This window comes from Triturus cristatus, chromosome 2_1 (genome assembly GCF_964204655.1).
Source record: "Triturus cristatus chromosome 2_1, aTriCri1.1, whole genome shotgun sequence".
In the NCBI taxonomy this organism is placed as follows: domain Eukaryota; kingdom Metazoa; phylum Chordata; class Amphibia; order Caudata; family Salamandridae; genus Triturus; species Triturus cristatus.
In genome coordinates this window covers 682,626,278-682,639,776 of record NC_140581.1, presented here as the reverse complement: position 1 = coordinate 682,639,776, position 13,499 = coordinate 682,626,278, and the positions used below count along the sequence as shown (strand labels likewise).

The window sequence follows — 13,499 nt, the reverse complement described above, 5'->3', positions numbered from 1 at the left end:
GATAGTCTAGCTCCACATCATCAAGAGAACACTGATTAATATGGGAATGCGGCCTCAATGGGAGAATTCAACAGACAAGTGTACAGTTCCCTTTGAAGGAACAAATATAAGAACAGTATTGGCACATTATCATGACAGGCAATCTTAGAACAATTGAGAGCTCTACACTGACAAGGGGCTTTTAAGAATTCAAATCTACCCCCCTTATGAGCCATATTGGGACATTATATCAAAGCCCTTCGATAGGAGACTACATTTTCAATTTCTGGCAGGAACCCTTCCATTTAAGTCTTGTACATGCAATTGGTCTCCCAATGCTGGCAATAAATGTCCCATCTGTATAGATCAAATAGTAACCTATTCTCATGTCTTGTTTGCCTGCCCAGCTTATGTGGGCCGGCGGAAAAAATTGCTGAAGCCGACTTGTAAGAATCTGGGCTCCTGAAGTAGTGGCGTTGCACTGAGAATGCTGCGCTCAGATCCTTCCCTTAATTATGCAAACCCCGTTGCCAAGTTCTTGGGTTGGACGTGGGTCATAAGATCAAAGATGCATTTATAGCTCTTTTTACTGCCAAATTAATGTAGATCAAATTTTTATGGATCTTTATATGGCTGTGACGAAGACCTATTTTAGTGTAAATATTGCATGTATATTGTGTGATTAGGGTTTTTAACGTTTGTGTGATATTTGATGTTTTTAAAGTATTAACTTCGCTTTTAGGACATGTATTGTCGAAATAAAGCTTCTTTGAATTGAAATGAATCCATCATCTATTGTGGGCCTTGTGTTTTTGTGGTGCAATCACATCTCCTTCTCCTTCTGTTTTACAGATAACTGTAGTGATCTCAACTCGGAGCTCCAGAGAGTGCTCACCGGCCTGGAGAAGGTGGTGTGCGGGCGCAAGAAGAGCAGCTGCAGCCTGTCTGTGGCCGAGGTGGACCGGCACATCGAGCAGCTGACCACCGCGAGCGAGCACTGCGACCTGGCCATTAAGGTGATGCGCCCCTGTCCACCTGACAGCGTGCGTGAGTGTGCGGACGTGCTGACGTCTGCGAGTCGCATGGAACGTGCCTGTCTCTGTCAGTATCAGGGCACCCATCTGCTCATTAATGAGCATTGGTTTGCCCGAGGCTGGGGAGAGGCCATATGCTCTTGTGTTCAAGGAATTCGACTTCTTTGAATAGCCAGTGCTAATATTCTTGCAAGACATAGCATCGCATCTAGGTCATGCCGCAGAATCACGTGATTTTTTTTAGATGTATTTGGTTTTCATTTACATTTGGGTTAATTATTAGTGAATCATGTCATGTCTTTTAAACTCTAGTCTCCAAACGTGTAGTGTAATCTGGAATCTTCTGCACAGGACTGAATGAATCAAGAATAATGTCTGCTCTGCCCAAAAGTCTGCTTTCACGTTTTTACAATTAATATGCAGTTTGTCAGAAAAGAATGTGCAAGGTTTCCTAAAGAGTGTTGTGCAAAACAGATGCCGGGCTTATTGGCTCTATTCCATTGTTTGCATTAATATGCGTGGTTGGCTTATTCTAGTTCACCCCCTCTGTGTCTCCTTCTCTGTTCCTAGTGGAAGTTTAGGTGATCCGACTAGACCTGTAAGTTACAGGCTCGAATCTAGAGAGGCCTTTCACACTACTGAGATCAATAGAATAAGTAGCGTTGAAATGGTTAATGTTGACACCTGTCAGTTGAGCACCTAGAGGTCATTCTGTTTTTGATTGGATTTGTGCTGTGATAGATCCATTACAATTATTAGTATTAATTATCCCAGGAGATACTTACTAGGTCATTGCATTTAAACATCCCCATGAAGCATGAATTAACCCATTGCATTCCAAGATTCGCTAAAGAATGCATACATCTTCAAATGTTGGACTTCCTTGATTCACAAAAGCAGTATGCCATGCATCGTTCAGTGGACAACGGTTTGAAGCATGAATGTCAGAAATGTTCAAAACCACAAATTTCTATTTATTTCCTATATGAGAAACCCCTTATGTTATGCAACCATGAACTACTAGGGTGCCCCTTTCCTTTCCCATTCTCAAAAAGACACCTTCTCTTAACTTTTCAATGGCGGAAACCTGCCTGCCTCTCCACGGTGGCAATCAACCTGTAAAATGTTTGTGAATACCATCAAACTTACAGATTTTACGTGATCCTTTCTTCTCCAGAGTCCACATTTTCAACCCTTCAGTTAACGATTGTGGCAGTCTGTCATACCAGGCCATGACAGTAATTCTAGAATGTGTATGAACATGTTACTGTCTTGGCTCCATGTTAAACCCGCCTCTCTTTCTTCGGACATACTTTATATGAGTAACTTTTATGAAGTATGTCCTAATGTTTCTGTGCACCCCCCCCAAACATTAAGTACTGCATACTTATAAAATCAGAGATTTATTTGTTAAAGTGCACCTACGCTACATGTGCCCTGATTTGTGCCGATATTAAATTTGAGAAATAAATCAAAATCACACTTTACCATCTGCAGAGGAGTTTTTAAATTAAAAAAAAGTATGAATCTGTTGTTTGAAGCATTTTTCTAAAAAAGCAAACATTTAAAAATGTTACTTTACTGTATTATAACATTGGCATAGTTATAGCGCTATTCAATAATATGCCTGTATTGTTGAAACACTGGAAATATCAGGTTAATTTACTAATGCCAACTTAGATGTATGCATTTTATTAGCCTTTAATGAATGAAAGGCATAGTCAACCTACCAGAAAATCTGCGGTTTCTCAGAATGCATAGTTCTCTGCAGCTCATTCAACTTTTTCTTTTAATTAAACTGGCCTAGGCTTATGCAACCGTGGCCTTACATTTTAAAATCTATTAAACACCCTGGTCCTCTTGGGGCGAACTGTTCAACCTTCATCCAGATCCTCCTGAATTACCATCTGCACCTCTCTTGCTTTCTGTTCCCAGACAGTCGAAGAGATTGAGGGCGTGCTGGGAAGGGACCTGTACCCAAATCTTGCTGAAGAGCGGTCTCGATGGGAAAAGGAGTTGGCAGGCCTGAGGGAAGAGAACGAGAGCCTTACGGCCATGCTGTGCAGTAAAGAGGAGGACCTCAACAGGACCAAGGCAACCGTGAACACCATCCGAGAAGAGCGGGACAGGCTGCGACGAAGGGTAAGTGCACCCGTAAGCCAGGAACACCATCACAGTAAAGCATCTGTTTCCTTGAGCAGGGCATGGGCAAGTGGAGTTGGTAGGTGGACAAACAAGTCATTCGTACCCAGAGATGTGAGGGTCTGGGGCTTTGCCACCTATACAATTTTCAGTAAGGCAAGTGTTTACAATTTCATCCTGATTATTGCAGGCAAGCAGTAGAACTTGTGTAGCAGAGTGTATACCTGGTATGTTAGTCCTGCAACAATGTAGTCCAGCCAGGCTTGTAAAAGGATTTTGTGGGTCTGCATAAAAAACTGAATGCAGGGTCTCCTTCTTCCATTTATGCCAGATGGCACAAGCACCTGATTCCAAGCATAACATTTTTCCTCCAGGGTAAGAGAACAGGTATTATTAGTTTTTTATACTCTAGCTTGCGCCATCTAGTGATTAGCTGCATAATCATGAATAATAACTACCTGGTGCTAGCTGTATATTAAATGACTTTGGAGTACAGTTTGGCTACAATACTTTGGATAATATTCCAACGTCAACTATATTAATTATGAAAGCCATTGCAGCCCATTTCATCTCTTACACTGTCCCTACTGATGCACAACTTTGTACAATTGTAATTTGTGTTTCTATTTGTGCTAAACTTTCTCCTGTAAACTCATTCTCTCTTGCTGTAGAAACATCTACAAATATTTGTTGAACTTGCACCCCATTTGCCTGCACACTATGAACGTGGAAATTGATGGTTGTGAAGAGAGGGCCAGAGGGAGGTGTGCTGAACAGTGCTCCTGACCAGGGCAGCTGAAGGCCGTCGCAGTCCTCTTTTTTTTTTTTTTTTTTTTTTTTTTGTTTTCCAAAACCTTTATTGTTCCATCGAAGAGTACACCGCTATTCAGCCAACAACCCGGAGGCAGGCAGCTAGTATACAAGGCGGAACTCCGCCCAAGCATTTGAGGTCGTACTTTCAAACAGCGATATAGCATTTTACAATGGAACAAACAAAACAAAACTAATAGAGAGCCCGAGTCGGAGGGAAGCAAACAGTAAATGATCGAAATGACATAATCATCGTCACGCTGCGCCCACAGCCCGCCCAGACAAAGCAAACGACAGACAAACCCCCTCAGAGAGCGAACCCCACATCCCAGATCACTTATGCCAGGCGGATCACCACTTATAGCACACCACAGTCGAACTCCAACCTCGCCACGTCATTTAAGCCACGATCAGCCCGCTTGGTCATCTTCCAACGCTGTCGTACTAGCCAACCAATCCACCAGTGGCTGCCAGATATCTACAGGCCGCGAGCGCTGCGGCAGCTGGTCCCAGTATGAGGTCAGCTGCTCCCTACAGTACACCGCCGATCTTATCCAGGCCTTCACGTTTGGCGGCATCGCCTTCTTCCAGTGTAGCGCCACCTGACGCTTAGCAAGTAATAATAAAATGGCTACAAGCCTACGTGAGGCCTTAGGCACATTTCTAACGAATCCCAGGAGGGCCACGAGTGGGTCCGGCTCCAGTTCCATCCCCACGATCTGCCCCACGGTATTGAAGACTGCAATCCAGAAGTCACGTATGGGGCCGCACACCCATACTAGGTGATAGAACGCGGCATCCTTCTCACCGCATCTCCAACAGTGCGCATCAGCCCGCAGACCCATCCTACACAATTGAATGGGCGTACGGTAAGTCCGGTGCAGATAGTTGAAATGTACCAACCGCAGCCTATAATTAGGGGATAGGTTTTCAAGTTGGGAACAACAGTACTCCCACTGCTTCTCGGTAATGGATATACCCGCTTCATGTTCCCACGCGGATCTAGAGTCAGTGTGCACAACCGGAGCCGTGTTTTGAGTAGCTCTATAGATCCGCGTGATCAGTTTGCGCGCGGAGGAGTTCGAAAGTACGTCCTCCAAGGCCGCAATCGTCGGCGGAGCCTCTGGAAACATGGGGTACCTGCCCTTGCAGGCAGACCGCAGTTGATAGTAGAGAAGAAGCTCCGAGGCCGTCGGTTCCAGCGCTGCCGCCATGTCCCGCACTGTAAGGAAGGTATCGTCCGGGTACAAGTCTCCCGCCACCTTCAGGCCGCAGGCCTGCGCCCGCCGCACCACCACCGCGTCCGTCAATGGCCCCAATAGTGGATTATCCGCGAGGGGCATACTTGGCGCATATAAGTCATCAACGCCTGCACGTTTGGCAATGCTTGACCAGGCCCAGCGTACCATTTCAACAGTGTCAATGTCGTCTCTGGAGCGTCTGTATCTCTGATATACCGCTGCACGAAGGGGGCAGGGGGCCGCAACATCCATCTCGATAGCCACGTGCGGCTGGTAAGGAATCGGGTGCTGCCAGTAGTGCAGGTATTGGGCCTGAGCACAGTACATCATGCACATTTCGCTTTCAACCTACTCTTCCAGCCCCTATACAGTGTGCTACTGACCCGTCATGTCTCCGGGCCGGCTTGATCAACGCCAGATCTCTGGTAAAACATTCTAATGAAATATTCGAGCTACTAAGCGACAACGAGTTTGACCTTCTCTTTATCACAGAAACATGGCTCAATGACACATGTAACCCAGTGATCGAACTCGCCATCCCACGTGGCTTTAAAATTATCAGACAAGACCGCCCCCTAGGCAGAGGAGGCGGCGTAGCAGCCATTTTTCGGGATAAATGGACCTTTTCTCTAGACCCTATGGGCCCATCCATTGATGCTGAGGTACTCCATTTTTCTCTCACCTTAGGGGCTCATTTTACTTTAGGTGGATCTCTGGTATACCGACCACCTGGCCACGCAGGTAAATTTCTTGAGGCACTAGAGGACATGATAGTCCCACGCGCCCTGAAATACCCCACATATCTCCTTCTGGGGGACTTTAATATCCATGTGGACCAGCTTGATCTATCTGACACAGTTCGGCTAAACGAGGCGTTTGCAATGGCCCAACTGAAACAGTGGATCAAGGCTCCCACCCACTCAGGAGGTCATGCCCTTGACTTAGTATGTACCAACTTCAACATTAATATGTCTGAACCTGAGATTTTAAACTGGTCTGATCACATGCTAATAAGATTCTCCTGGCCCTTGTCCCGCCCTGCTGAGACCAACCATGCTGAGGCTCATACACAGAAAATTAATTTAGCTTTGCTCTGTGATCATCTCGATACCTCTCGCCCCTCACTGCCTTCAGAAATAGAACCAGCAGTGAGCTTATTCAATTCATGGATTGAAGAAGGGGTTGCTCTTTCCACCAAATTAGGTCGCGTCTGTAGAGTTCGCTCCTCCCCCTCTAAACCCTGGTTCTCCAACACCCTCCGCGATTTTAAATCAGGCTGCAAAAAACTCGAAAGACGTTGGAGACAAGCATACCTCCCTGAGGCCAAGAAAGAACTCAGAACAGCTCAAAAGAAGTATTATGCTGCAATTAGAGTGGCAAAAAGCTCATACTATGAAGGGCGTATTTCCAAGGCCAATAACAACAGCGCAGAAATCTTTGCTGTTGTCAAAAGCTTTGTCTCTCCTAGCGCCGCTCACCCTCTTCTAGCCTCATCGGCAAAATGGTGTGAGGAACTCTCTGTGTTTTTTGTGGAAAAAATTGATAAAATCCAAGATGATCTACTTACCGTATGCAACAATTTTCCATCCTCCATGACTACTCCTATCCCCACTATGCCCGCTTCTACGGATCAGTTTGCCCTCTTCACTCCAGTGAATACAACCGAGGTCGTGAAAATTCTGGCTACCTTAAAATCGGGTTCCCCTGCGGACCCCTGCCCAGCCAGAGTCCTTGCGGGCCTGGCTAACACAGTCGGCCAAGAGGTGACACATATTGTGAACCTCTCTCTTTCCAGCGCCACAGTGCCAGCTTGCTGGAAACAGGCAAAACTGCTACCACTCCTTAAGAAAAATGGCCTAGATCCAAAAACTCCCGCTAATTTCCGACCCATTTCTTTACTGCCAGCTCTAACAAAGATATGCGAAAAAGTTGCATTTTCACAGCTGGACCGATTCGTAGAAAACTCTCAAGCTCTCCACCCTGCGCAATCAGGCTTTAGAGCTGCTTTCAGTACAGAGACGGCCCTAGTTGAGGTCTCTGAGGCTATCCGTGAGTGCTTAGACGGAGGTGGCAGAGCGGCGCTGATTTTATTGGACCTCTCTGCCGCCTTCGATACGGTTCCTCACTCCCTCCTACTTACCAGACTAGCAGACATAGGCATAACTGGCCCTGCTCTCGGATGGTTAAGATCTTTCTTAGATGACAGGTCCCAGCAAGTGTGGATGCCGCCTTTCTCTTCTTCTCCCAAAAAACTTTCAACTGGCGTACCACAGGGCTCCACCTTAAGCCCCCTGCTTTTTAATGTCTATATGACCCCCCTTATCTATCTAGCGGAACAGCTGGGGGCCAAAATTATGGCCTACGCCGATGATACCCAGCTCTTGTTTACATGGCCCAAAAACAACCTGGACACGACGAGAGTCCAATTCTGCTTATCATCGGTCTTCCGCTGGCTGGCCTTGGCTCAACTCAAGTGTAATGAGAGCAAATCGGAAATTCTGCTGTACGGCTCCTTCCCAGATAATTTCTATGATTCTCTCTGGCCCACCGATTTTCCCAGCCCCAAATCCACAGGTGGACCTGCAAAAAACCTAGGAATCTGGTTTAGCAATAATCTAAGATTTGAAGATCACCTGAAAAAACTCACCGGAATCTGCTTCTCCACTCTCAAAACTCTACGCAGATTCCTTCCTTTGCTCCCGCGAGCAGCTAAGGAGACGGTCATTCGCGCTCTGATATTATCCAGATTGGATTATGCGAATGCTCTCTACTGCGGACTCCCAGCCTATCTGATTCACCGCCTTCAAGTCATCCAAAATGCTGCGGTCCGGCTGCTGTTTAACATCCCCAGAAAATCTAGCGTCCGCCAACCTCTCCGAGACCTTCACTGGCTTCCAGTGGCTCAAAGGATCTTATTCAAGATCCTTGTGTTAGCATACCGTGCACTCCACCTAACAGGCCCTACCTATTTGAAAAAAAGATTTTCCCTTTATGCCCCCAACCGCCCTCTCAGATCAAGCAATCTTCCATCAAATGACTGTACCAAAGTTCAAATATAGTAGGCTTGGTGGACAATCCATTTCTGTTAGAGCAGCGAGAGCTTGGAATGCCCTCCCCCTGCAACTGAGAACAGCCCCTTCCATCATGGCATTTAGGAAAGGCCTAAAAACCTACCTCTTTAACATCAACGCCTAATGGCTGTCCCTCTTTTGCATTTACTGTGATCTGCCCCCTTCCTTTTCTCTCCGCGCCAGGATACTACACTATTTAGTAGCAGAGCGCGTTACAAAAGCCTCTATAATAATAATAATAATATAGCTCCATGTCCGGGGCCGCAAGTCCCCCCTGACGGAAGGGAAGTGTGAGGAGGTTCCAGGCCACTCTGGGCTGCTTACCCGCCCAGACCAGTTCAATCAAGGCGGAGCGGAGCCGGCGAAAGAACGACTTAGTGAGTGGCACGGGGATGTTTACGAATAAGTAAAGAAACTTGGGAACGACCACCATTTTAGCAATTGCTATGCGACCCATCAGAGATAGCGGCAGCGCCTTCCAGCGCTTCACTTTGCACTCCAGCCATTCCACGGCCACCCCAAAATTTGCCAGCCATATGTCCTGTACCGATCGGCTAAACCGTATGCCCAGGTATTTAATCTCATCAGTGACCCAGTCAATCGGGAATTCCGTGTGGCACTGACTCGTACCGTCCGTCAGCGGGAACATCGCCGACTTCGACCAGTTGATATCGATACCCGTGAGGCCGCTATACCTTGTCACCTCACGCATCAGTGGGTCGAAGTTTTCCGATGGATTTACCATGTATATGGTTATGTCGTCGGCGTACATAGAGACCAGCAGGCCACGCGACGTGAAGCCGATACTGCGATGGGTGTGGTGTTGGCGCAAACGAGCCGCCAGCGGCTCCGTCGCAATAGCGAACAGCAATGGCGACAAGGGGCAGCCCTGCCGAGTCCCTCTGGTTATGGGGATCGGGGCAGACGTCTGTCCATTAACCCGCACCCTAGCCGTCGGGTGATTATAGAGTATTCCAATACGCCTGGCAAAGGAGGGGCTGAAACCCATGCGAGTGAATAACGCCCGCAGGAATTTCCACTCTAGTGAGTCGAACGCCTTAGTGGCGTCAAGCAGTGCGGCCGCGGCTTGTACCTTGGGGTCCAAATAATGCAGGAGCCCAAACAGCACTCTAAGATTGTGGGAAGTGGACCGCCCCATCACAAAGCCCGACTGATCGGACAACGCTATCTGAGGCAGCATAAATTTCAGGCGGTCAGCGAGTAATTTCGCATAGATTTTGGCGTCAAGATTAATTAGCGAGAGTGGGCGATATGAGTCCGGGGTAACAGGATTCTTCCCAGGTTTAAGCAACGTAATGATGAGGGCCTCTCGCATCGAGGTAGGGAGGATGCCAACCTCCATCGCTTCCTCAAAAACATTGTGCAATCGCGGGACCAGTAGGTCTACGTATTCCTTGTAGAAGGCTGCCGTCAGCCCGTCGGGGCCTGGTGCCTTGTTGAGCGGCATAGCGGCTATAACCGCTCGAATGTCCTCCTGCGTGAAGGGTAGGTCCATATATTGTCGGGCATTGTTACTGAACCACGCAAGAGCTATGGTGTCCAGGTAATCACTAATGATGGTGTCGTCAGGGGACACCTTAGTGGTGTACAGGTCCTTATAATAGTCTGTCATCACCGTCAGGATAGCCGGAGGATCTCGAATCACTGCACCCCCCGACTCCTGTAGCTCAAGAATATGCTCCGACCCACGTGGCGGGCGCAGCATATTTGCTAGTGTTCGGCCAGCTCGATCACCCTCTCCGTAACGTCTGGCCTGAGAATCTTTGGACAAGAACCTGACCTCCCTCTCGGCCTCCTCTTGATACTCGGTCAGTTTCGTCCTGAAGTCTGCACTCGCACCACCAGAAGGGGCCGCCACCATCGCAGCTTCAAGCTGAGCCAGTTCAGATTCCAACCTGCCGAGAGTAGCTCTGATGGAGCGCAGCACCCCAGTTTTGAGCGCCATGCAGTGACCCCGTGTCACAGCTTTACAGGCCTCCCAGAGCACGCCAGGTGAATCCACTGAGCCCTCGTTGAGTTCGAAGTATTCCTCCAGTTTTTCCCGCAAAGAGTGCTGGAAGACCTGGTCACGCAGAGCCCGGGATGGGAACCTCCAACTGAACGGCTGAATGTACTGCGGCGGGGTGGATAGCGTTAAGCAGACCGGGGCATGATCAGAGAGAGACCGCGGCAAGTGAGTCACCTCTAACACCGATGAGTGCAGATCTCTGGACAGCAGCCAGAAGTCCAATCTGGACCAGGCCGCACGATGAGCAGTGATACACGTACCGGCGCGGGCCTCAGGGTGCAGTGTCCTCCAGGAGTCCACCAGCCCTGCCTCTAGCATAATATGGCCAAGCGCCTCCGACGCCCTAGGGTGATGTTCCCGAGTGGTGCCCTGCCTATCTGTAGTATCTGACAGTACCACATTATAGTCTCCTCCCCACAGTATCGCAGCAGGTCCACAGTTCCGCACCCTATGCCACAATCCCTCGTAGAACTCTGGATTATCGTCATTCGGGCCATACACATTCACCAGAATCACTCTCGCGCCGCACAGCGAACCTACCATCAGAACATACCTGCCCCCCGCGTCCCTGATTTCCTCATGCGTCCTCCAGTGAAGCCCTTTTCTGATAAGTATCGCCACTCCTCTAGAGTAGTTAGAGTAGTGAGCGTGAACTACCTCACCCCATCGGTTGTGTCTGAGCAGCTGCGCAGCATTGTCCGTCAGGTGCGTCTCCTGCAGAAGGCAAATGTCCGCACCCTTCCTAATCAGAAAGGCCTGTATCAGTCTCACTTTCCGTCTATCATTCATGCCCCGTACATTCCAGGTAATACACTTTATGCTATTCACAGCACCAGGCGTGTTAACAGAGTTCGGGCAAGCATCCAACATACACCTACCCCCCATTCACCCGGCCAAGTCTCGCCAAGTCTCGAAGCAAGCATTTCCAATCCAGCGGGTCTCAATATATGAGGGCGGCAATGCCACAGCAATCTGTACGCCCGCCGACAAGGCAGGGAACCTCCACTCGGCACCAAGCGTGGAAATAAAACTCGAGCAGGCCACGGACCTGTTCCTCGTTGCAGCGATTCCTGTAGCCCGTCCCTGACAGACAGCACACATCCCACCCGGCCAACTGGGCAGCCTGCACGGTAAATGCCAGAATACCTCTTGCTGGGTGACTGTCGACATGACAGCGCGCAGTGCACAACGTGCGATTCAATAGCAGTTTTCGCCTCCTCCGACCCGGCTCTGAAACTTAAATAAAACACAACAAAAACCCCCAACCCCAGCCAAACCCCTAACCCTCCCGCTCCAACCCCCCAATCAGGTTGTGCAATGACCTCCCTGGACCTCTCTTGCCATTCGTAAGATCACGTCCCGGTCCCTATAATTCAAGATTCGTGCAATAATAGGCCGGGGCGGTGCACCGGGTTTAGGCCTGGGCCCCAGTGATCTGTGAGCCCTCTCGACCAGGAACATCGGAGACAATCCCGACCCAAACAGATCCTTACACATTTGTTCAACAAAGAGCTCCATGTTGGTGATGTCCGTCGTTTCCGCCACACCCGTGATGCGGACGTTGTTGCGCCGCGAGCGCGCCTCCAAATCCTCATTTTTCTGCTGAATGAGTGTCAGAATCTTCTCCATGCCCCGCAGTTGGCCGGCAAGGCCGGTCTGATTTTCCTCCGTGTCGGCCACACGTGTTTCGAGCGATTCCACTCTCCCCTCTTGTTTGTCCATGCGGGACGTGATGCCGTCCATGCGGGCAGCCAGCGCGTCTATCTTGCCATCAATGCCATGTAAACTCGTTTTCAGTTCCTGAAACATGGCCTTGATGTCCACATCCTGAGCATCACTCCGGTCCGCCCGAGAAGATTCGGCCTCACGGAGGTCTGGGTCTGGGTCCGGCGGCTTCTGCTTGGACTTGTCGAAAGTGATTTTCGGCTGCCGCGTGTCCGGTTTGCCCATGGCCGCTCACCAGCCGTTCGTATGCTTGGGCGGCCGCGCCGCGGCCTCCTCGTACTGCACCAGTCGCCGCCAGTCGCCAACCACCAGCGTCTCACCGAGGGCAGCAGGGCGGTTAGGCCTAGTGGGTAGGTTGAAGGGCCGGGCCCCCAGTGGCGGGGCACACACCTCAAGCGGAGCAAGCGGGGAGAGTCACAGCGCAGGCCGCCGGGGCAGTACAACCCTAGTGCAGCCGTGCGCCGTCCACACCCCAGGTCAACGCTCCAACCTCACCACAGTATGGTCGGGGCATGTACGGCAGCCGACCACGTCTCTCCGATCTTCGCCCTGGATCCTTCGACCATGGGACTTCGGCTTCAGGCAAAATGGCCGCCACTGCGATCATCCGATCGGGCCCGTCGCTGTTCACCGGCATGCAGTCCAGGGGCAGACGTTCGGCGTTCCTCCACACCAACCGCCGCTGCCTCAGCTTCACTCCATCAGCCGTAGGGGGTGAGACCTTCGCCGGGGCGCGCGTTTCCTTGGGCGAGCGAGCAGCCACTGCCTCACCCCTCGAACAGGTTTCGGGCACTCCAGACGCGAGGCCCCGGCTCTAGCGAATGGTGTAGGCCGCCACGTCTCCGCGCCGCCCGCGGGCCGCTTTCTGCCCACGAGTCGCCGACGGGGTCAGAAAAGCCAGAGCACAGGGCGGACACCCTGGACTACCGTCTCGGGCGGGGAAGTCCGAGCTCGCACCCCAGTTCAGCTAATAATTGAAGGATTTCTGTGCTCGATCGGCGGAGCTGCGGTTTCAGGCAGCCATTCCGCTCGGCAGCCAAGCCACGCCCCCCGTCGCAGTCCTCTTTTTGGCGGGCGATTCATAATCCTAAAATTGCTAGGCCGCTAGACCGGATAGTGAGCAATTTATTTCTGTGCATCACTCCCACTAGGGAGCTGCTTTCACAGGTACTGTTAGAGAACTTATCAGCGCTACCATAGCATAGTTCCCTTGACCTAGAGGAACTTGTACAGGCTTGGTAAAGCACCTGGAAGCGGATCTGCTTGTTGCACTTCTCCCTTGAAATCCTTACTATGGCAGTATTGTACCTTTAGCATTTGCTCATATCGCTGAGTTAGCATTAGTTAGTAGCTCCTCTGGCTGCTGTGCATTGAATCAATTTCAGTGATCCTTATGATCTGTGATAACATACTGGTGATTGACAGCCCCTGTACCAGTACAATTGATGCCCAGTGTTTTTCTGAATGA

At 50.0% G+C, this 13,499-nt stretch overlaps 1 protein-coding gene across 3 annotated transcripts in view; it reads left to right on the top strand.

Annotated features, from left to right (window-relative positions):
- The window catches only part of MCC (MCC regulator of Wnt signaling pathway), a 1,374,593-nt gene that overhangs the window by 984,602 nt on the left and 376,492 nt on the right, over positions 1–13,499 (top strand). For all 3 annotated transcript variants that reach the window (XM_085632616.1, XM_085632618.1, XM_085632617.1), the window contains 2 exons: positions 832–995; positions 2,949–3,155. In XM_085632616.1, coding sequence (XP_085488742.1) covers positions 832–995; positions 2,949–3,155 — 371 coding nt within the window. The remainder of the gene's footprint in view (positions 1–831; positions 996–2,948; positions 3,156–13,499) is intronic.